General features: G+C 38.6%; 1 protein-coding gene across 4 annotated transcripts in view; it reads left to right on the top strand.

Annotated features, from left to right (window-relative positions):
• ANK2 (ankyrin 2) overlaps positions 1-22,330 on the top strand; it is a 574,309-nt gene that overhangs the window by 382,195 nt on the left and 169,784 nt on the right. For all 4 annotated transcript variants that reach the window (XM_018049206.1, XM_018049205.1, XM_018049207.1 and 1 more), the window contains 2 exons: positions 6,876-6,974; positions 8,540-8,638. In XM_018049206.1, coding sequence (XP_017904695.1) covers positions 6,876-6,974; positions 8,540-8,638 — 198 coding nt within the window. The remainder of the gene's footprint in view (positions 1-6,875; positions 6,975-8,539; positions 8,639-22,330) is intronic.

The following is a 22,330-nucleotide window of genomic DNA, read 5'->3' as shown; positions in this document are numbered from 1 at the left end:
AGCATCGATTCTTCGGCGCTCAGCCTTCTTCACAGTCCAACTCTCACATCCATATATGACCACTGGAAAAACCATAGCCTTGACTAGACGGACCTTAGTGCACAAAGTAATGTCTCTGCTTTTTAATATGCTGTCTAGGTTGGTCATAACTTTTCTTCCAAGGAGTAAGCGTCTTTTAATTTCATGGCTGCAGTCACCATCTGCAGTGATTTTGGAGCCCAGAAAAATAAAGTCTCTCACTGTTTCCACTGTTCCCCCATCTATTTGCCATGAAGTGATGGGACCGGATGCCATGATCTTCGTTTTCTGAATGTTGAGCTTTAAGCCAACTTTTTCACTCTCCTCTTTCACTTTCATCAGGAGGCTTTTTAGCTCCTCTTCACTTTCTGGCATAAGGGTGGTGTCATCTGCATATCTGAGGTTATTGATATTTCTCCCGGCAATCTTCATTCCAGCTTGTGTTTCTTCCAGTCCAGCATTTCTCATGATGTACTCTGCATATAAGTTAAATAAGCAGGGTGACAATATACAGCCTTGACGGACTCCTTTTCCTATTTGGAACCAGTCTGTTTTTCCATGTCCAGTTCTAACTGCTGCTTCCTGACCTGCATACAGATTTCTCAAGAGGCAGGTCAGGTGGTTTGGTATTCCCATCTCTTTCAGAATTTTCCACAGTTTATTGTGATCCACACAGTCAAAGGCTTTGGCATAGTCAAGAAAGCAGAAATAGATGTTTTTCTGGAACTCTCTTGCTTTTTCGACGATCCAGCGGATATTGGCAATTTGATCTCTGGTTCCTCTGCCTTTTCTAAAACCAGCTTGAATATCAGGAAGTTCACAGTTCACATATTGCTGAAGCCTGGCTTGGAGAATTTTGAGCATTACTTTACTAGCATGTGAGATGAGTGCAATTGTGCGGTGGTTTGAGCATTCTTTGGCATTATCTTTCTTTGGGATTGGAATGAAAACTAACCTTTTCCAGTCCTGTGGCCACTGCTGAGTTTTCCAAATTTGCTGGCATAGTGAGTGCAGCACTTTCACAGCACCAACTTTCAGGATTTGAAATAGCTCAACTGGAATTCCATCACCTCCACTAGCTTTGTTCATAGTGATGCTTTCTAAGGCCCACTTGACTTCATATTCCAGGATGTCTGGCTCTAGATGAGTGATCACACCATCGTGATTATCTGGGTCATGAAGATCTTTTTTGTACAGTTCTTCTGTGTATTCTTGCCACCTCTTCTTAATATCTTCTGCTTCTGTTAGGTCCATACCATTTCTGTCCTTTGTTGAGCCCATCTTTGCATGAAATGTTCCCTTGGTATCTCTAATTTTCTTGAAGAGATCTCTAGTCTTTCCCATTCTGTTCTTTTCCTCTATTTCTTTGCACTGATTGCTGAAGAAGGCTTTCTTATCTCTTCTTGCTATTCTTTGGAACTCTGCATTCAGATGCTTATATCTTTCCTTTTCTCCTTTGCTTTACACCTCTCTTCTTTTCATAGCTATTTGTAAGGCCTCCCCAGACAGCCATTTTGCTTTTTTGCATTTCTTTTCCATGGGGATGGTCTTGATCCCTGTCTCCTGTACAATGTCACGAACCTCATTCCATAGTTCATCAGGCACTCTATCTATCAGATCTAGGCCCTTAAATCTATTTCTCACTTCCACTGTATAATCATAAGGGATTTGATTTAGGTCATACCCGAATGGTCTAACGGTTTTGCCTACTTTCTTCAATTTGAGTCTGAATTTGGTAATAAGGAGTTCATGATCTGAGCCACAGTCAGCTCCTGCTCTTGTTTTTGTTGACTGTATAGAGCTTCTCCATCTTTGGCTGCAAAGAATATAATCAGTCTGATTTTGATGTTGACCATCTGGTGATGTCCATGTGTAGAGTCTTCTCTTGTGTTGTTGGAAGAGGGTATTTGCTATGACCAGTGCATTTTCTTGGCAAAACTCTATTAGTTTTGGCCCTGCTTCATTCCGCATTCCAAGGTCAAATTTGCCTGTTACTCCAGGTATTTCTTGACTTCTTACTTTTGCATTCCAGTCCCCTATAATGAAAAGGACATCTTTTTTGGGTGTTAGTTCTAAAAGATCGTCTAGGTCTTTATAGAACCGTTCAACTTCAGCTTCTTCAGCGTTACTGGTCAGGGCATAGACTTGGATTATCGTGATATTGAATGGTTTGCCTTGGAAACGAACAGAGATCATTCTGTCGTCTTTGAGATTGCATCCAAGTACTTCATTTCAGTCTCTTTTGTTGACCATGATGGCTACTCCATTTCTTCTGAGGGATTCCTGCCTCCAGTAGTAGATATAATGTTCATCTGAGTTAAATTCATCCATTCCAGTCCATTTTAGTTCGCTGATTCCTAGAATGTCGACGTTCACCCTTGCCATCTCTTGTTTGACCACTTCCAATTTGCCTTGATTCATGCACCTGACATTCCAGGTTCCTATGCAATATTGCTCTTTATAGCATCGGACCTTGCTTCTATCACCAGTCACATCCACAGCTGGGTATTGTTTTTGCTTTGGCTCCATCTCTTCATTCTTTCTGGAGTTATTTCTCCACTGATCTCCAGTAGCATATTGGGCACCTACTGACCTGGGGAGTTCTTCTTTCAGTATCCTATCATTTTGCCTTTTCATACTGTTCATGGGATTCTCAAGGCAAGAATACTGAAGTGGTTTGCCATTCCCTTCTCCAGTGGATCACATTCTGACAGACCTCTCCACCATGACCTGCCTGTCCTGGGTTGCCCCATGGGCATGGCTTAGTTTCATTGAGTTAGACAAGGCTGTGGTCCTAGTGTGATTAGATTGACTAGTTTTCTGTGAGTATGGTTTCAGTGTGTCTGCCCTCTGATGCCCTCTTGCGACACCTGCCATCTTTCTTGGGTTTCTCTTACCTTGGGCGTGGTGTATCTCTTCACGGCTACTCCAGCAAAGCGCAGCTGCTGCTCCTTACCTTGGATGAGGGGTATCTCCACACCACTGCCCTTCCTGACCTTCAACGTAAAGCATGAGTTTGGAAATCAGATCTAAGTTTGAGTTTTTTGTCTTCCTCTTCTTAACGGTAAGGATCTTTGAGGCAAGTCCCTTGGCGTCTTAGGGTTTTAGTATCTTCATCTGTAAAATATTATAATGTGATATAATATATGTTCAGTGTAGAATATAATAATGATATTTATGTCATAAGCTTATCTTTCATTCATTAAGTATTTATATCTCAGCTCCGATAATATTTTCATTCTTCTTGGTAAGATTTTGAAGGATTTCTGCAACTCTTTCTTCTCTCAGGTAACTCACCATCATATTTAGTGTCTTTCTCTATCTTTGGGGATTTTACAATAGAAACATTTGATAGGGCTGGACAGGGGAGAAGGACCAGCGGCCATAAAGGGAGCTACCAGCTAGGGGTGCTAGATAGGCCTTCTACTATGGTTGAAATGGAGATCCAGAAACAGGCTTTATAAAGTAGTATCTTCAAAGCACTTATAGTCTCACTTTTCCTTATAAAGTTATCAATGAGTCACTAAATTTCAAGCCTCATTGTAAATATTTTTAAATTAAAGACTCAGTAAATCCTCATAAATATTTATCATTTGGGAATTAAAAAGAAAGTCTTTAGGATTTGAGAATAACTCACTAACAAAACAATATTCCTCTTGGATTATCCCTAGCTTTATTTACTTATTAAATCAGAAATCTTTGGACATCAAGACACAGTGTTGTTTAATCGCTCAGTCATGTCCGACTCTTTGTGACCCTGTGGACTGCAGCCTGCCAGCCTTCCCTGTCCTTCATCATCTCCTGGAGCTTGCTCAAACTCATGTCCATTGAGTCAGTGATGCCATCTTGTCTCTCTGTCATCCCCTTTTCCTCCTGCCTTCAGTCTTTCCCAGCATCAGGGTCTTTTCAGATGGACACCTCTTCACATCAGATGGCCGAAATATTGGAGCATCAGTCCTTCTGATGAATATTCAGGATTGATTTCCTCTAGGATTGACTGGTTTGATCTCCTTACAGTACAAGGGACTTAGTACAAGACTTGACTACAGTACAAGAGTCTTCTCCAGCATCACAGCTCAAAAGCATCAATTCTTCGACACAGTAAAACCAGTTAAACTGATAAAGATGACACATGCTTTACTTTTCCTTGTTTTCGTGAAAACTGAATACATTCTTAATTCTGTCACACAGTCAGTACTCTTAGTTTAGAGCAGCCACCGTGAAAGAGATGGGAAAGGTGCAGATAGATTCTGGATGAGTTTACCACATGGGAAGTGGATTGGGAATATGTAAACAGTCTTTTTCATTTTGAGTTTGATTTTTTTCTTCCCATTATAGGTGATTCCTTTTATCAGTGTCATTTATGCTAATGGCAGAGTAAAACTCTAAATGGTGGTGTTTTATTTACTAAGTTGTGTTTGACTCTTTGTGACCCTTTGGACTGTAACCCACCAAATTCCTTTGTCCATGGGATTTTCCAGGCAAGAATACTGGAATGGGTTGCTGTTATCTTCTCAAGAGGATCTTCCTGACCCAAGCATCTCCTGCTTGGCAGGTGGATTCTTTACCACTGAGCCACTTGGGAAGCTTGAAACAGTAAATAATCATTTCACAATTATTTGCATCTCTATATGTGGGCATTTAGTTTCTTTTGAAAAGAGCTCCTGGTTTAGTGTCTCTGACACAGGAATCCCATTAAGAGTAGGGGTGGGATGGAGGTTAGGGACCAAGTTTTGCTTTCTCCTGTTATTTGCCTTTTGATGTATCCATCTTTTTCCTTTAATATTCCTTTAATATTTTTCAAGAACTCATATTTATTTGCAATTGCCTCCTTTCAGATATTTAACTATTAATGTTATTAAGGAAGTTATATAAGTTAGTTATACTTTTCAAACAGATTGAAGAACCTTTAACTCTACATGTAAGATTTGCAAAGTAGAATAGACAGAGATTTGAAAAAGTCATGGACAAGTATATGTTAGTGCAGAAGCAATTTTCACTAGTTTAATAATAAATATTTCAGGGCTCTTTGGGGCTGGAAACTATGCCATGGGTCCTCCCTTAGCACCTAGCACCTAGAGCTGATCACTTGGTCGGAACTTAGCAAATGCTTGTTGATTAACTGCCAAGTTTGTATTAATTACAGATTTGTCCTAGGATGCTAAACAGTTTAATGGATTTCGATGCTTTTAACATTCAGTTGTATTTAGCTGTTCTTCTTGAATCTGTTCCTCAGCTTTTAGAAATGGATTAATCTATGCATATACTGTATGTGTCAGAAATGTAAACAATGGTCAGTGGCTCTATAAAATTTTACTGTTTCACCTGGGTTTTCATCCACTAGTTTTATATGATCATGGAAAAGCAGTCAGTGGGCAAAATATCTCATAAAATCAGTAAGAGAAATGGAGAATAGAGCTGATTGTAACATTTAATTGTAAATAAAATAGTACAATATTACTTTAAAAGTGCTAATCCAAAGAGGTAACTCTGTCCTTCGATTAATGTACATATGGGTGTTTCAAAGTAGTGGTAAGATCTTATTTTTTAACCATGTGGTATATTTAGTCATTTTAATGATATTTTATAGAAATAGCATTAATCCAAAAGTTGTGTAGATCAAGGTGATGTCTTGCTTGGGATTCACAGATGTATAAGCCCAATCAGTATTTTGCTCTCAGTAAGCCATCTCAATGGATATTTTTTCATTGTTTCAAAAGACTCAAGTTCATATTTTTTTGCTTATTCCTTTTTCTCAAGTTCATATTCTTTTATCAACATTAACTTACATAAAGCCAATATCAAAGAGTTATCAACAGTAGCCTGTTTTGGTTGGTCCATATTCAGGATGCCGCCACAGTAAAGACATCAGCTGGCGGGTCAGCCTCACAATTCCTGGGTCCACAAGGACCCCTGGTCGTGGGCCCTGGTTCCAACAGCCAGGCGAGGGCAGCAAGGAATGCTTGAAAGAGATGGAGGCAGAGATGGCCCTGTTTCAGCAGGCAGTTCTGGGGCTCTGGCAACCAGAATCCCGACTATATACCTGCTTCACCCGCAGTCCCCATAGGAGAAGCAGTGCAGTCCCAGCAGTTCCAGCGGCCTGCCCAGTGACCCACCCTGGTGTGGGTTCCGGCAACCCACACCTACTGGCAGGCCCACACCTACTGGCAGGCCCACACCTACTGGCAGGCTGCGCCAGTTCCGGGCAGCCGTTGTAGCCGCAGTGGTTCCTCCCATGGCGGATGCCCCTCCGTTTGTGGACTTGGGTATGTTTAGCCATGGTCATTGGAGTCACCTGGACAGTCCAGTGGCTTGAGATGCCCTGTTTCTGCCACCAGCAGCTGTGGCCACCTCGCCCGAGGGCTCCTCTCCTGCATCCAGCCCTAATCCCCCGCATGCTACAGTGAGCACCATCTACTCTTTCCTCTGCAGCAGGTGGTCCTCACCCCATGGCCTTGCAGCTCCATCACTAGGCCCACGTGGGCCTCCTTTTCTGCCTGGGCCATCCCTGGTCTACCTCTAACACTGCTTCCAATGGCTTGGAACCCTGGGCCCCTTCTCTGGTCTGCTCTGAGACCTCTCTTAGAAGAGCCAGCAGCGCCTCAAGAGGTGGTCATTGGTTTGGGATTAATCCTGAAAGAGAAGGAAGGGGCAGTGATATTTACTTCTTCGCCTCTCTGAATCAAAACCATTGGAAATTAGTCTCTGTGAAATTAAGAGCTTCAAGCTAATGCAAAAAGAGAGAAAATGTTAGGATCAGAGTCTGTCTATCCTCTGGGTTTTATACTTGCTTAATATCAGTAACGGTGTGCCTCATCATCACTCCACTTCTGAGCCTTGTTGCTTTCTCCTTTCAGAATGGACTCAACGCGCTTCACCTGGCTGCCAAGGAAGGCCACGTGGGGCTAGTTCAGGAGCTTCTGGGAAGAGGGTCTGCTGTGGACTCTGCCACCAAGGTAATGTTTGTGCTGGTCATATTTATCTCATGGTAAAGAGGAAACAATTTAAACCTTCTTTTCCCTGGCTGTATATTTCAGAGGTTTGCAGGAATACCAAGATTCTTCACAATGCAGAACTGAAATTGAAACCCCTCTTCATTAAATCTTGCAGAGTTTGAATTGTTTCCTTTAGGGACTTAACAGAGACTAAAGAATTCTGTATCTTTAGTTTTTAATATTTTATCTTTTATTTTCTCATTTGATTCACATAGAGACTAGATTAATATAATCCTCTATAGACAAAAGCACCTATTTTCCCAAGATTTATTCATTTTTAAAAATAAATTGACATAGTAAACTACTTGATGAAAATGAACAAGTAATTTTCATGCATTTAACTTGATAGAGAATATACAGATACTTTATACTCTAATGGAAAAGAGATTTTTGATCATAGGTTGAATTATTAGGGCAAAACTAGATTTTTGTCACTATAATGTGTATTTGTAAAGAAACTGAGCTCATTTTTAAAGGCGTTTATAAGATGCTCAGTGCACTAGTACCTGTTACTTGTTGATGCTGTTTTTGGTGAAATATATTTGACCTTTGCGGGATCATTTCAGAAACAAGTATTTTAAAAAATATCATCAGTGGTGACAAATCTTTATCTTTAGAAGGTGAAAATTTAATTTGAAAAAAAAAACAAAAAACAAACAAACCCATAGCCAATCAGAGTCAAGCCTGTTGACTAGGGCTGAAGTATGACAATTTGATTGTGTTTGATGCAGAGAGAGGTTGCAGGCACCCCAACCCCCAGCTGGGTCATTAGCCTAGTCAGGAATAGACAAAAAGAGTGCTAGAGTAAATTAGAAATATGACCATTTACCCCGAATTTCCAGTACCTCATACATAATTGCCAAAATGTGGACTGACACTACCCCCAGTGTAGTATACAGCAATTCCAGTGGAAATATAAAAACAAAACCAAGTGAAAAACTCTTTGGCAATTCCAAAGAAGTTAAAATATAAGTTCACCATATGCAAGAAATTGCTTACTTTTAAGTCTAAAAAGAGAGTAAACATTTTTAACGTTTCTCTTGAGAACGTCAAATAAATGTTAAATATTTAAAGAATGTAAATTTGTCATTTTCTTCACCACTTAAAATTCCTAGGTTTCTCTACATAATGAAATGAATTCAGATAAACTCTTTTTTTTTTTTTTTAGTTAACTTTATCTTTAGGGTAGGACTTTTTTTGTTGTTGATTAAATAACATGAATGGTAATATTGTCACTCCCACACATGTATGCACATGTGTCCCAAATTATTTACTTCAGTAAGATCTCAAGTCTTTCCATGTTCTTAACATTAAACCAGGATTGTACAGAATAGAGAAGGAAAACGTTGTATAGGATGGCCAATGTGTTGATGGTAAAAATTATTTTTTCCCTAGTTGGGCTGCTATCTTAACAGAATGACAAGTTTTAACCACTTGAAATAATCAGCAAAATTGAAAATATCTGTACATTTTGATTTCTGCAAGGTTTAGAAGCCTCTAACATTTTCTATTTTGTTTCAAAACAGAAAGGAAATACTGCTCTTCACATTGCATCTTTGGCTGGACAAGCAGAAGTTGTCAAAGTTCTTGTCAAGGAAGGAGCCAACATTAACGCACAGTCTCAGGTATTACATTCTGATTTTCTATAGTGTAAAGAAATTTAAATTAACCTTGTGAAATTGATGTAATATGTTTAGCCAGCTATTGGGTACATAAATTTACTATAAACACTCTGTGATTTGTTTCAGCCAAGTTATTTTACTAACTCATACCATTTCTGATTTTCCTTATGTATCATCATCTTTCTCTTTTTTTCTAGCTTCTTTCCTTTTCTTTTTATTTTGGTTGACATTGTTATGTTAATTTCTGCTATACAGAAAAGTGATTCAGTTTTACATATATTTGTATACATTCTTTTTCATATTCTTTTCCATGGTTTATCATAGATCCCTATGCTGTTTAATGGGACCTCGTTGTTTATCCATCTAGAGATGTAATAGTTTGCATCTGCTAATTCTGGACTCCCAATCCATCCTTCCTCCTCCTCCTTAGCAACCACAAGTCTGTTCTCTGTCTGTGAATTTTTTTTGTTTTGTAGATACATTCATTTGTGTCATATTTTAGATCCTACTTATAAGTGATATCATACAGTATTTGTCTTTCTCTCTCTGACTTATTTCACTTAGTACATCATCTTCCTGTTAATATAACTTGAAAATTTGACAAGTCCACAGTCTATCATTGTTTTTAAGTGCATTAAAAAATGATATAGTGTTTTTCCTTGAGTGTAACATCTGTGAAAGATGAATTATTCATGCAAGTTATATCACTCTATAAAGTATTTTCTTTCCTTAAATTAAAAAAACTTATCAAAAAAGTAGTAGTCCAGTGGAATATCTACTATAAAGTGGGAATCATACTCCTTTGGGTAGTTTCATGTCAAATGTGGGCTTTACAGATCTCCTTAGGGAAATAGGAAAATTCGAGACCCATAGCCTTATGGTGCATGTAATACTAATTATATGGTATAGAGAATGATAATCTTGAAATGAAACTAATTACAATTTTAAAATAATAATCAAAATGCACCATACTACAAACTTGATCCCTGTTTTTTCTGGTTGAAAGGTCGAGAAAATATTGCTTTGCCGAAAGCTTTATTCTTGGTTTCTATTATATATTTAGGCAGAAATTGAGGTGCATATCTTTCAAATCCATTCGTTCTGTTTTTGAAGTTTTTAGCCTTTCTAATAACATAGACCACACCAGAGGTGTTATTGGCAAAATAAACCAGTTCCTCTCTGTCCATTCCTTGGGTTAATCTCTCCAGCTTGTCTTTGAAGACCTTTGTACAAGAATACGTATTACCTGTACTGTTCATTCATTCATCACACAGACATGGCTCTGCTTGTATAAATGACACAAGTTCTGGACCCAGAAACACTAGTGGGTGGAATTTAAAATCAGCCCTATTTTCTTTGACCTTAACTGTAGGGAAGAATCTGTTGAAATTACAATAGATAAAACATTATCAATTTTTATCTCTATACCATACTGTTTTGAATAACCACATTTCCCTTTATAATTCACGCTTTTAGTTAAGTGTGTATCAGCATTTTAACACTTATTGAGAATATGCCATATTCTAAAATCTTTGTTAAATGAAATTCTTTAAAATAATTGGTATCATTGTAAAGAACTCTAGTATATTCTATAAAGTATAATGGCATCTTGGGCTTAGAGACATAGGACACTACAAAATTGACTGCTCCAAAGTAAGGGATAAAAACTTTTCTTCATTCATGTTGATGTTTGGTAGAAACCAACACAGTACTGTAAAGCAATTATTCTTCATTTAAAAATAAATACGTTAAAAATTTAAAAAGAAAAATCAAGCAAACTTTCCTTCGTAGCTAGAGAATATCTTTTGGCTTTAGAGCAGAGTTTCACAAACTTTAGCCAGCATCACCTGCATGACTTGTTAAAACACCTGTTTCTGGGCCACACCTCAGAGCTTCTGATTTAGTTCAGATGAGGGACCTGAGAATTTTCATTTCTTACAGATTCTCAGGTAATGCTGATGTTGCTGATCTAGGGACCACACTTTGAGAACCTCTGCTTTGGAGAGAATGTAAGAGAAAACTGAGTGTAAGGATATTGCAGTAAGATTGTCTAAATACAGATTCAACTGCATATAATAAATCAGTAGTCTGTTACCTTAAAAAAAGCATGGAAACAGAAGCCCTCCTTTGCCCATAGGAGGTTGCTTTTGATGGAGAGTTCACATGTATGTTGGTACTGTATATCTATCCAAAGAATTTGCCTACTTTCCTCAAAATGGTCAACTAAGCATAGTAATTTCATATAAGCTGACAGGTATCAAATGCTGTAAGGTAAAAACTTGTTAAAAGTTATATCAGTTATTTTACTGTCTGTTAGATATTATATGCTTTGGAGACTTTTCAAAGGAAACAAACCATTTAATCAGTGATTTGCTTTCAGTGTCAATGAGGCTGTTCTTTATAATCACACCATGCCAGATTATAACAGACCTTAAAGGAAATTTTATATTGTCTTTGAGATTGAAATAATTTTTATTTGTCTGTATTCAGTTAACTCAATTTAGGCTTATAGTGTAGGGAATCCTGACGGATAGGTTCACACTAATTTCTATATTTTCATATATTTTTGTGAGAAAGTTTTAGAGTAAGAAAAATTCATAATTAAAATTTAGTTTTTCAAATGCCTAAGTCATTTGATAAGATCTATAACACTATTTGCTATATTAAATTTAGGTAGCCATCACTACCAATTAACAAAAATTATTATAACTTAGAATATTTTATAATTTATAATTGAACTTAAAATGCTGGAATTTATGTAAAACAGATTGATTATTTGCCATGTGTGTGAGCAAATTGCAAAGGCATCATTTTAAGGATTGTTGAAGGAGAATGTGAGCCCTTCTCCATGTATGATTCTTGTCAGTGGTGGCTTGTTAAGGTACAGATTTCTTGTGTGAGAAGAGTGAATGTCAGGTGAATCAGTAGGAACTGTGCTTATGATAGTTGGACACTCACTCCCTTTTGAGAACCATAAAAAGAGCATAGGAATCTCAGATGTATGTTAAATCCTGAATTTTGTACTTAAATTACGTCTTCTACTTTTTTGTAAGCACCTAATGCATGGCGAATGCAGAATAGTCTGTTACTATAGCATCTTGCACTGTAGTTTGCCTTTGACAAAATTCTGAGTTATTTGGAAATGGAGCACTAAGGTTATTGTTGAATTGGGAAAGTAGGAAACTCTGAAAGGCTGCAAGGAACCATCACTGAAGCAACATTTACAGACTCTTAGGTTATGGAGATGTATGCCTCTATGGATTCTTATGTATTCTCTACATAAACAGTGAGATCCATGGGAGGCTTACCTTCATTTGGCACTGTGCCACGTTTGGTAGGTAGTAGCCTTCATTCAAGAAGAATTCCAGAAAACCAGCAGGAACAATTTAAGGGTTTTAAGTAGAACTATGTGAGGGATACAGAAACAGTCAACAAATGATTCTTTGTTCAGCAGTGATAGCAGTGTGGTCTCTACTGAGTCAGTTCTTGGTGTGATTTTAATCCTCGCCTTGACCACGTAGCTCCTTGGCTTGGTTCTTTGGTCTTCTGGATTTAGTGGCGTGAAGATCTCATCAAGACCTCTGTTCTACCTTCACTACAGACCCCAGAGGATAATTTTTTTCTTCTGGCTGAAATCCTATTAAGGTCTAAATAAGCTGATTCTCTTGAAGTAGAATCCGTACAAAAGGTTTAATATGAAAAAATTTTAACTAGTATTTGTTGTATAAATATACAACAATATATAAATGTTATATCTTTGCAGAAAGTTCAAAACATGAACATGTGCTATTTCTGCAAAGATATGTGGCCTGAGAAATCTCCCCTATTTAATTTGTTAACAGAGAAACATTTCTCTATCAACTCTTGTTCCTCATATAAGTGTATGTTTTTAGATCTTTATTATAGTCTCTATATATAAAATTATTAAAATAAGAATGCTGCTGCGGATAAGTCACTTCAATCGTGTCTGACTCTGTGCAGCCCCGTAGAGGGCAACCTACCAGGCTCCCTGGTCCCTGGGATTCTCCAGGCAAGAACACTGGAATGGGTTTCCATTTCCTTCTCCAGTGCATGAAAGTGAAAAGTGAAAGTGAAGTTGCTCAGTCGTGTCCGACTCTTAGCGACCCATTCGACGCATTCCATAGTTCATCAGGCACTCTATCTATCAAATCTAGGCCCTTAAATCTATTTCTCACTTCCTCTGTATAATCACAAGGGATTTGATTTAGGTCATACCTGAATGGTCTATAAAATTGTGAGTTAGTTGAAGTGTACCACATGATAATTGGTTATATATATTTTTTGTGAAAGGATACCCCCACAAGCCATCAAGTTAATTAACAATCCATCACCTCAAATATTTCTTCCTTCCTCTCTGTCTTCCCTTCCCTTCTTTCTCTCTTCCTTTATCTCTCCCTTCCTCCTCTTCTTTCTTTCTTTCTTTCCTTCCTTCTTTCTTTTATAAGAACATTTAAGTTCTATTCTCTTAGCAAATTTACATTATACAAGTGTTATCAGCTATAGCCACCATGTTATACTTTAGCTCCTCAAACTTTATTCACCTTATAATTGAAAATTTCATACCCTTTTACCAACCTCTGTTTCTCTCATCCCCCAGCTCCTGGCAGCTACTTTTCTACCCTCTGTTTGTGAGTTTGGCTTTTTTTTTTTAGATTGCACATATAAGTGATACCATGTGGTATTTCTCTTTCTTTGTCTGACTTACTTCATTTAGCATGATTTCCTCCAGTGACCTGTTCTCTTAAAGAAAGGAGTTAATATTACTATTAGGCATAAGAGGAGATAGTGTGTGCTACGACAAGATGAAGTAGCGCGTGCATGAGCCTAAAATAAACCTGAGGGTTAAAACATTAAGGGGAAAATGAGATATATATGAGGCCTGAGAGAGAAAGTGAGAGCCTATGGGACCCTGTGAACCATGTTGAGGAGTTTGTTTTAAGCTATTTGTCCTAAGCCCAGTGTGAGGTGGAGATGGGGGATAACATGAGACTTAGGTTTTGAAAAGGTCACCTGGTGCAGTTAGAGAACAACTGGGAGGGAGACAGGACAGATGCAGAGCAAACTGTTTGGAGATGATTGCAGAGGCCGACTCTAGCCAATAGGTGATGTTAGCTCAGAGTGGAGTGCTTGCTGGTGCTTTGGGTGATGGAGAACGGGAACTGCTTTCAAGGAGATATAGGACCTCATTCATCACTTGGTCATGGTGGCATAAAGTAGGTGAGGAAGAGGATGGTGGCAGTGATGGCTTTTGGATTTCCCGTCTGTCGGCCACTATGGGTGGTGATGCAGTCCCTTGATAAAGAGGACGCTGGATAAGGGCAAGGTTTTGTTTTTGTTGTCAGGGGTGGGGTGGGTAAAGAACATGAGTTTTAGGTGCTAGCTAGACATCCAAGAGGAGGTTTTAATGGGAAGCTGGAGCTGCAGGTCTGGCGTTCAGAGAATTCTGGAATGAAATGAAGACATTTATGGGTCATCTGACAGATATAGTTATTGAAGCAGTGGACTTCAGCGAGACTGCCAAAGCAGTGAAGCCAGGGAGAGCTGGAGGAGGGTGTAGGTTTCAAAGACATTTTTCATATTGAAGAAAACTTGGGACATATGGCCAAAAACTGTAAAAATGTTATAGTAATTGTCTTGAGGATTCTGGGTCCTTAATGTAAAGTGAGTGAAAAATAGTACATTTTGAAGAATTAGAATGAGAACCATTTAAGACCAGTGTAATGAGCACTTGATTTAAAGTTGGACAGACTTCAATTTAACAGTGATTAAGAGCATCAACTCAGGAGTCATAATCTAGAATCCTGTATCCTGCTTCACTGACTAACCTTGTGATTTTGAGCAAGTACCTTACCATATTTGTGCCTGGGTTTACTTATCTGTAAAACAGGAGTAACTATAGTACATAAATCTAGGGTTATTATGAGGATTGAAGTATGTAGCACAATCCATGGTACATTGCTGTTGTTATTTTTATTCTTTTTGTTGTTGGCTTCATGGGCATGGGAAGGATATTGCTCTATGTGGGAAGCAATGGTTCAGTTGTTATTGATTCATTAGGTCCTAAATTACTTTCCCTCTTTTTATTAAATTTATTGATTCTTAGGAATAAAAACATAAGGTGCAATCTACGTTTGCATTCACAAGTCAAGCATAGTGTAAAAGAGAGGAGAGCAGGGTAAGGACCACTGAAAGAAACCTGGGAACCACTGAAAACCAATAAAAACAAAAAAGAGACGCCAAGAAGAAAACCCAAAATATGAAACTACATCAAGGCCTTTCAAACAGATCAGAGATTTGCAACTTACACACCTATTTCAATTCTGATTAAAAAGTGATTCTTGTATCAATGTGCACACCATGTATTGTATATAATGACAAACATTCTAACAGTCATGAGTTTGTTAGTTGTGCTAGTTTATAACTCAGACATTTGATAAACTGGACCAACTGCAAAGACTTTGGAGATGGCCCATCTTTTCCTTTATTCTGATGTGTCATTCATTAGCAGTTAAACAGCTTTGCAGTTTGGAGCTAGGTTCAGTATACTATAGAGAAGGAAATGGCAACCCACCCCAGTCTTCTTGCCTGGAGAATCCCATTGGCAGGCACCAGTCCAGGGGGTCGCAAAGAGTCGGGCAGGACCGAGCGACTGCCACTCACTCCCTCATTCAGTGTGTTACACCTTACATGGATACTGTGGTGTTTTTTCTATTTTATGAAATTGTTTTGAAGAGCTTTTGACCTTCTGTATTCACTGTATTTTGTGCTTTAGCAAAAACAGTAGAGGTAATAGGGTGGGGACAGTATTCTATTTTGAGGGTAAGTCTCCTCTAATGAACTATTAAGTATTTGCTTTATTTTGGGGCTGTGAGTTCCTAACATTCTCTCCTTATTATGTCCCTCACCAATTATTATAGTTTAGAAGTGAAAGAGTAGTATTAGAGACAGCCTATCTCTAGCACTAATTATAGGAATCTGAGGTCTACAGAGCCAAGTGTCTTACCCAAAGTCATATTGGTGTCACTTGTCTTCTGATATCTGGTTAAATACTCCATGTGATTTGAGTGTCTAGCTATCTATCTTAACAGGTAACATGTGAATTTATTCTTATTGTAAACAATCAAAACAATGTAAAAGTATACTTAAAAGCGCTAATTCCCATTTCCCAGCTACCATGCCCTTCCTCAGAAGTAATTATTTTTCTGGTTTCTTTCTATGCAGTTAAACTCTCTTTATACTATTGATACATTATAATGCTTCATAAGGAATTGCATTTTTATTGGCCCTTCATGGAATTTTTTAGGTATGTGTGTCTGAAACTCTGAAGAGCACAAGGAAATTTATTGAGAATATTGTATGATTCCTTGCTGCATTATTTGTACAGAGATCAGCCATTTCTTCATTTTGTAGAGAGGAAATTGAGAGTTTAGATAACACTCATGGTTTCAGTGATTTTGTTTATATCCCAAACATTGATTAATTATATAACCATAATTGAAGATGAAAATTAGCATCTACCTTATGTATTAATTTTTTAAACTTTCATATTTGGTACAATTCCTCATAATTCTTTTCAAGTGTTATTCTAACCAATATCTTTAAAAAAGTTTCTGTTTACTTATTGTTGGCTGTGCTGGGTCTTTATTGCTGTGCACCGGCCTTCTCTGGTTGTAGTGAGTAGAGGGTTATTCTTCGCTGCAGTGCACAGGCTTCTTACTGTGGTGGCTTCTCTTGTTGCAGAGCATGGGTTCTGGGGGCACGGGCTTCAGTAGTTGCAGCTTGCAGGCTTAGTTGCCCTGCATCATGAGGAATCTTCATAGACCAGGGATTGCACCCATATCCCCTGCACTGGCAGTCAGATTCTTAACCGCTGGACCGCCAGGGACGTCCTCTAACTAATATCTTAAGTATTCATTTATTTTCTTATTTGGGAAAATTTGCAGCGCCAAATATGCAAGAGGCCTGGGTTCAGTCCCTGGGTTGGGATGATCCCCTGGAGAAGAGAATGGCAACTCACTTCAGTGTTCTTGACTGGAGAATCCCATGACAGAGGAACCTGGTGGGCTACAGTCCAGGGGGCCACAAAAAGTTGGATATGACTGAGTGACTAACACACACACATACACACACATACAAGCAGTGCCCAATAATTTACTGCACATGTAAAATACTACAAATTTATATGTAAATATATTACACCTTTGGGGCTTCCCAGGTGGCGCTAGTGGTAGAGAACTTGACGTGGATTTGATCCCTGGGTCTGGAAGATCTCCTGGAGAAGAGCATGGCAACCCACTCCAGTGTTCTTGCCTGGAGAATCCCACGGACAGAGGAGCCTGCTGGACTACAGTCCATAGGGTCACAAAGAGTCAGACACGACTGAAACGACTTAGTACTGGAACATATTACAGTGTTAACTATAGCTTAACTACTTATGTGTTATAACTGAAGTCTTCAGATTGTTTCTACTTTTTATGTCCATTCTTGAATCCATGAAATCAAATACATGTTTTTAAGATATTAAAATTTCCCATGACCACTTTTGACATTGCATAGGTAGGCAGCATAGTGAAGTGGATGAGAATACAAATTCTGAAGCGAGATTATCAAATTCTTCTGCTTTCTACTCATGTAACCATGCTTCAGTGTCTCCCTCTCTAAAGTGAAAGTGAAAGTGAAGTCGCTCACTCATGTCTGACTTTTTGCGACCCCATGGACTGTAGCCTACCAGGTTCCTTTGTCCATGGGATTTTCCAGGCAAGAATACTGGACTGGGTTGCCATTTCCTTCAGCAAGAGATCTTCCCAACCCAGGGACTGAACCTGTGTCTCCCGTGTTGTAGGCAGACGCTTTACTGTCTGAGTCACCAGGGAAGTCTTCCTCTCTAAAAGGGGCATAATAATAATAGTACTTCCCTCATAGAAGTTCTTGTGAGAATTAAACTAGTTAACTCATGTATAGCACTTAGAATGAGGCCTGGCATAAGAACTCAATGACTGTTGCTGCTGCTGCTGCCAAGTCGCATCAGTCGTGTCCAGCTCCACTAGATTCAGTGACAGTGCATTTGTGTAATAACGGCCACTCGGCATACTCAGTGCTGCCTGTTCTTAGCAAAGTGAAGAATGTAACAAAATCAGTTCATTGACGTAGATTAAGAGATTGCTACTAACAGGGAAATCTGTAGATCACGTGACTGGCTTTTTCCACATGCTGTTCAGAACACTGCCATCTGGCTGTAGTTATTCTAAGCATAGACGCAGTAGTAATTTGCTTGGTTAAGTAATTGAATGATCAAGTCTTTTAGTGTGTGAACATTGATTACCTAGAGACCCTCGCAGCTTCATACTAATGGATTAAAGAATGAGAATTCTCAATTTACATATTCTGGATAGTGAACACTGAAGTACAAATAGCAAAATGTGGTTATAATGAAATGTCATTATTTTTGAAAATCACTTTCAGGGGCAAATTCCAAATGTAGAAAATTCTAAATAGAATACCATAAACCTTATCAGGTTGGTTTACATTTTGCTTATAGTACAATAAAAAAATATTTTTGAAGATATCTAAAATATAGTGCTAGCACACCTTAGTTAGAACAAGGTATCAATGTTGCTAAAGTCTCAGGTTGAAGAGAAAGTTTAAATTCTTTAAAAAAACATCCAGAGTGTTTGATTGATATGGACTGGTTTTCTTTAAAGTTCCATACTACATTTATTATTTGGGCAGATAGCCCTTTTCAGGATTAATTGGTGGTACTTTTAAGGGTCGTTTTAGTCCTTTACTATTCATATTTTGTATCTAACATTGTAGTATCATTTTAAATGATGTTTCAAACATGTATTTAAATTAATAAATTAAATTTAATTTTAATAATGTAAAAAATATTCAACTAGTAATATTAGGCTGCTTATGAAGGAATATACCAAAAACTACTGAAATGTCAGCCTAAATGTTAAAATATTAGAAGTATTCTCCTTAAAGTCTGAAACAAAGAAAAAGACTCTTGTTTGTGATACTATTCAGCATTGCATTCAAGCCCTAGCCAGTGCCGTGAAATAAGCAGAATATGAATGAGAAGAAAAGATAATATGGTTTCATATAAGATTTAATTGTTTAGATAATCCAAAAGTAATCAGTTGTTAAAATATTACTTTCCTTCACTAATTTATTAAGAGCTTACTACCTGCATAATTCTATCCCATGCCTCGCAAAGTTGTCCTTTTGTGAAAATACTATCATTTTCAGCAGTATGAAAGCTGAAACTTTTTTATTCTTTAAAAAAGTTAAATATTAAAGTAAAGAAGCAAATTTCATATCTACAAATGATAGATTAGGACTTTAAGGGCTTCTGGTGGCTCAGTGGTAAAGAATCCACCTGCCAATGTGGGAGACGTGGGTTCCATCCCTGGACTGGGAAGATCCCTTTGAGAAGGACATAGCCAACCACTTCAGTATTCTTGCCTGAACAGAAGGGCCTGGAGGGTTAAGTCCATGGAATTGCAGAGTTGGACATGACTGAGCATACATGCACAGAAGACTTTGAAGATCTTAAATGAAATTAGACTTGAGAAGTACAAGCAAGACAGTTCCAGAAAAACTTATACTTCTGCTTTATTGACTATGCCAAAGCCTTTGACTGTGTGGATCACAACAAAATGTGGAAAATTCTTGAACAGGTGGGAGTACCAGACCACTTTACCTGGCTCCTGAGAAATCTTTATGCAGGTCAAGAAGCAATAGTTAGAACCAGACATGGAACAACAGACTGGTTCCAAATCGGGAAAGGAATACGTCAGGGCTGTATATTGTCACCATGCTTATTTAACTTATATGCAGAGTACATCATGCGAAATGCCGGGATGGATGAAGCACAAGCTGGAATCAAGATTGCTGGGAGAAATGTTAATAACCTCAGATACGCAGATGACACCACTCTTATGGCAGAAAGTGAAGAACTAAAGAGCCTCTTGATGAAAGTGAAAGAGGAGAGTGAAAAAGTTGGCTTAAAGCACAACATTTAAAAAACAAAGATCATGATCCAGTCCCATCACTTCATGGGAAATAGATGGGTAAACAATGGAAACAGTGACAGACTTTATTCTTTGGGGCTCCAAAACCACTGCAGATGGTGACTGCAGCCCTGAAATTAAAAGATGCTAGCTCCTTGGAAGAAAAGCTATGACGAACCTAGACAGTATCTTAAAACGCAGAGATGTTACTTTGCCGACAAAGGTCCATCTAGTCAAAGCTATAGTTTTTCCAGTAGTCATGTATGGATGTGAGAGTTGGACGATAAAGAGAGCTGAGCCCTGAAGAATTGATGCTTTTGAACTGTGGTGTTGGAGAAGACTCTTGAGAGTTCCTTGGACTGGGAGGAGATCCAACCAGTCCATCCTAAAGGAAATCAGCCCTGAATATTCATTGGAAGGACTGATGCTGAAGCTGAAACTCCAAAACTTTGGCCACCTGATGCAAAGAACTGACTCATTGGGAAAGACCCTGGTGCTGGGAAAGATTGAAGGCGGGAGGAGAAGGGGATGGCAGAGGATGACCTGGTTGGATGGCATCACCGACTCAATGGACATGAGTTTGAGTAAGCTCTGGGAATTGGTGATGGACAGCGAAGCCAGGTGTGCTGCAGTCCACAGGGTCATAAAGAGTTGGACGTGACTGAGCGACTGAACTAAACTGAACAAGTTAAAGCTTTATTATAGTGTGCTTATATAACTCACTTCAACCATATTTTCTGTTCTTTTCAAATCATTGGTAAATTTAAAAAATGATTTTAAAATGTCACAAAACCTTATCATTTTGCAAGTATATATATTTTTATTTACAACCAGCCGTCCTTTAAAATTTTGGATTTTCAGAAATTGAAACCCATGAGAACCAAATATGTCAGCAAAAGATATTTATTATTTTTCCAGTTGTACTAGGGGTTGTCACACATGCAGTCTGAGCCTACTTGGTAAAATATTTTAAAATATAACCATTTAAACATATTGACTTAAAGGCTCCCACATAGCAGAAAATGTAAGCAGTAGAGTGAAATTTTGACATTAAAATGTAAAACAAAGGTGTATCATTTCAGGAGAGCAAGATAAAGACTTTACTAAGTGACCACAAACACAATTCCATTCAGTTTAGTCGCTCAGTTGTGTCCTGCTCTTTGCGACCCCATGGACTGCAGCACGTCAGGCCTCCGAGTCCATCACCAACTCCCAGAGCTTACTCAAACTCTTGCCCATCGAGTCAGTGATGCCATCCAGCCGTCTCATCCTCTATCATCCCCTTCTCCTCCCGCCTTCAATCTTTCCCAGGATCAGGGTCTTCCCAATGAGTCAGTTCTTTGCATCAGGTGGCCAAAGTATTGGAGTTTCAGCTTTAGCATCAGTCCTTCCAACGAATATTCAGGACTGATCTCCTTTAGGATGGACTGGTTGGATCTCCTTGCAGTCCAAAGGACTCTCAAGAGTCTTCTTCAGTACCACAGCTCAAAAGCATCAATTCTTTGGTGCTCAGCTTTCTCTATAGTACAACTCTCACATTCATACATGACTACTGGAAAACTATAGCTTTGACCAGATGGACCTTTGTTGGCAAAGTAATGTTTCTGCTTTTTAATATGCTGTCTAGTTTGGTCACAGCTTTTCTTCCAAGGAGCAAGTGTCTTTTAATGTCATGGCTGCGGTCACCATCTGCAGTGATTTTGGAGCCCCCCGAAAATGAAGTCTGTCACTGTTTCCACTATTTCCCCATCTATTTGCCATGGTGTGATGGGACCAGATGCCATGATCTTGGTTTTCTGAATGTTGAGTTTTAAGCCAACTTTTTCACTCTTCTCTTTCGCTTTTCTCAAGAGGCTCTTTAGTTCCTCTCCTCTTTACTTTCTGCCGTAAGGGTGGTGTCATCTGCATATCTGAGGTTACTGATATTTCTCCCAGCAATCTTGATTCCAGCTTGTGCTTCATCCAGCCCAGCGTTTCTCATGATGTACTCTGCACAGAAGTTAAATAAGCAGGGAGACAATATACAGCCTTGACGGACTCCTTCCCCTGTTTGTAACCAGTCTGTTATTCCATGTCCAGTTCTAACTGTTGCTTCTTGACCTGCATACAGATTTCTCAGGAGGCGGGTAAGGTGGTCTGGTATTCCCATCTCTTTAAGAATTTTCCACATTTTGTTGTGATCCACACAGTCAAAGGCTTTGGCATAGCTAATAAAACAGAAATAGATCTTTTCCAGGAACTCTCTTGCCTTTTCGATGATCCATTGGATGTTGGCAATTTGATATCTAGTTCCTCAGCCTTTTCTAAATCCAGCTTGAACGTCTGAACGTTCACGTTCACATACTGTTGAAACCTGGCTTGGCGAATTTTGAGTATTACTTTACTAGCATGTGAAATGAGTGTAATTGTGCGGTACTTTTGAACATTCTTTGGCATTGCTTTTCTTTAGTATTGGAATGAAAAGAAACTGACTTTTTCCAGTCCTGTGGCCACTGCTGAGTTTTCCAAATTTATTGGCATATTGAGTGCAGCACTTTTACTGTATCATCTTTCAGGATTTGAAATTGCTCAACTGGAATTCCATCACCCCCACTAGCTTTGTTCGCAGTGATGCTTCCTGTACCCCACTTGACTTCACATTCCAGGATGTCTGGCTCTGGGT

The sequence above is a fragment of the Capra hircus genome, chromosome 6, assembly GCF_001704415.2.
Source record: "Capra hircus breed San Clemente chromosome 6, ASM170441v1, whole genome shotgun sequence".
Classification (NCBI taxonomy): Eukaryota; Metazoa; Chordata; class Mammalia; order Artiodactyla; family Bovidae; genus Capra; species Capra hircus.
This window is presented reverse-complemented; position numbering and strand designations above follow the sequence as displayed.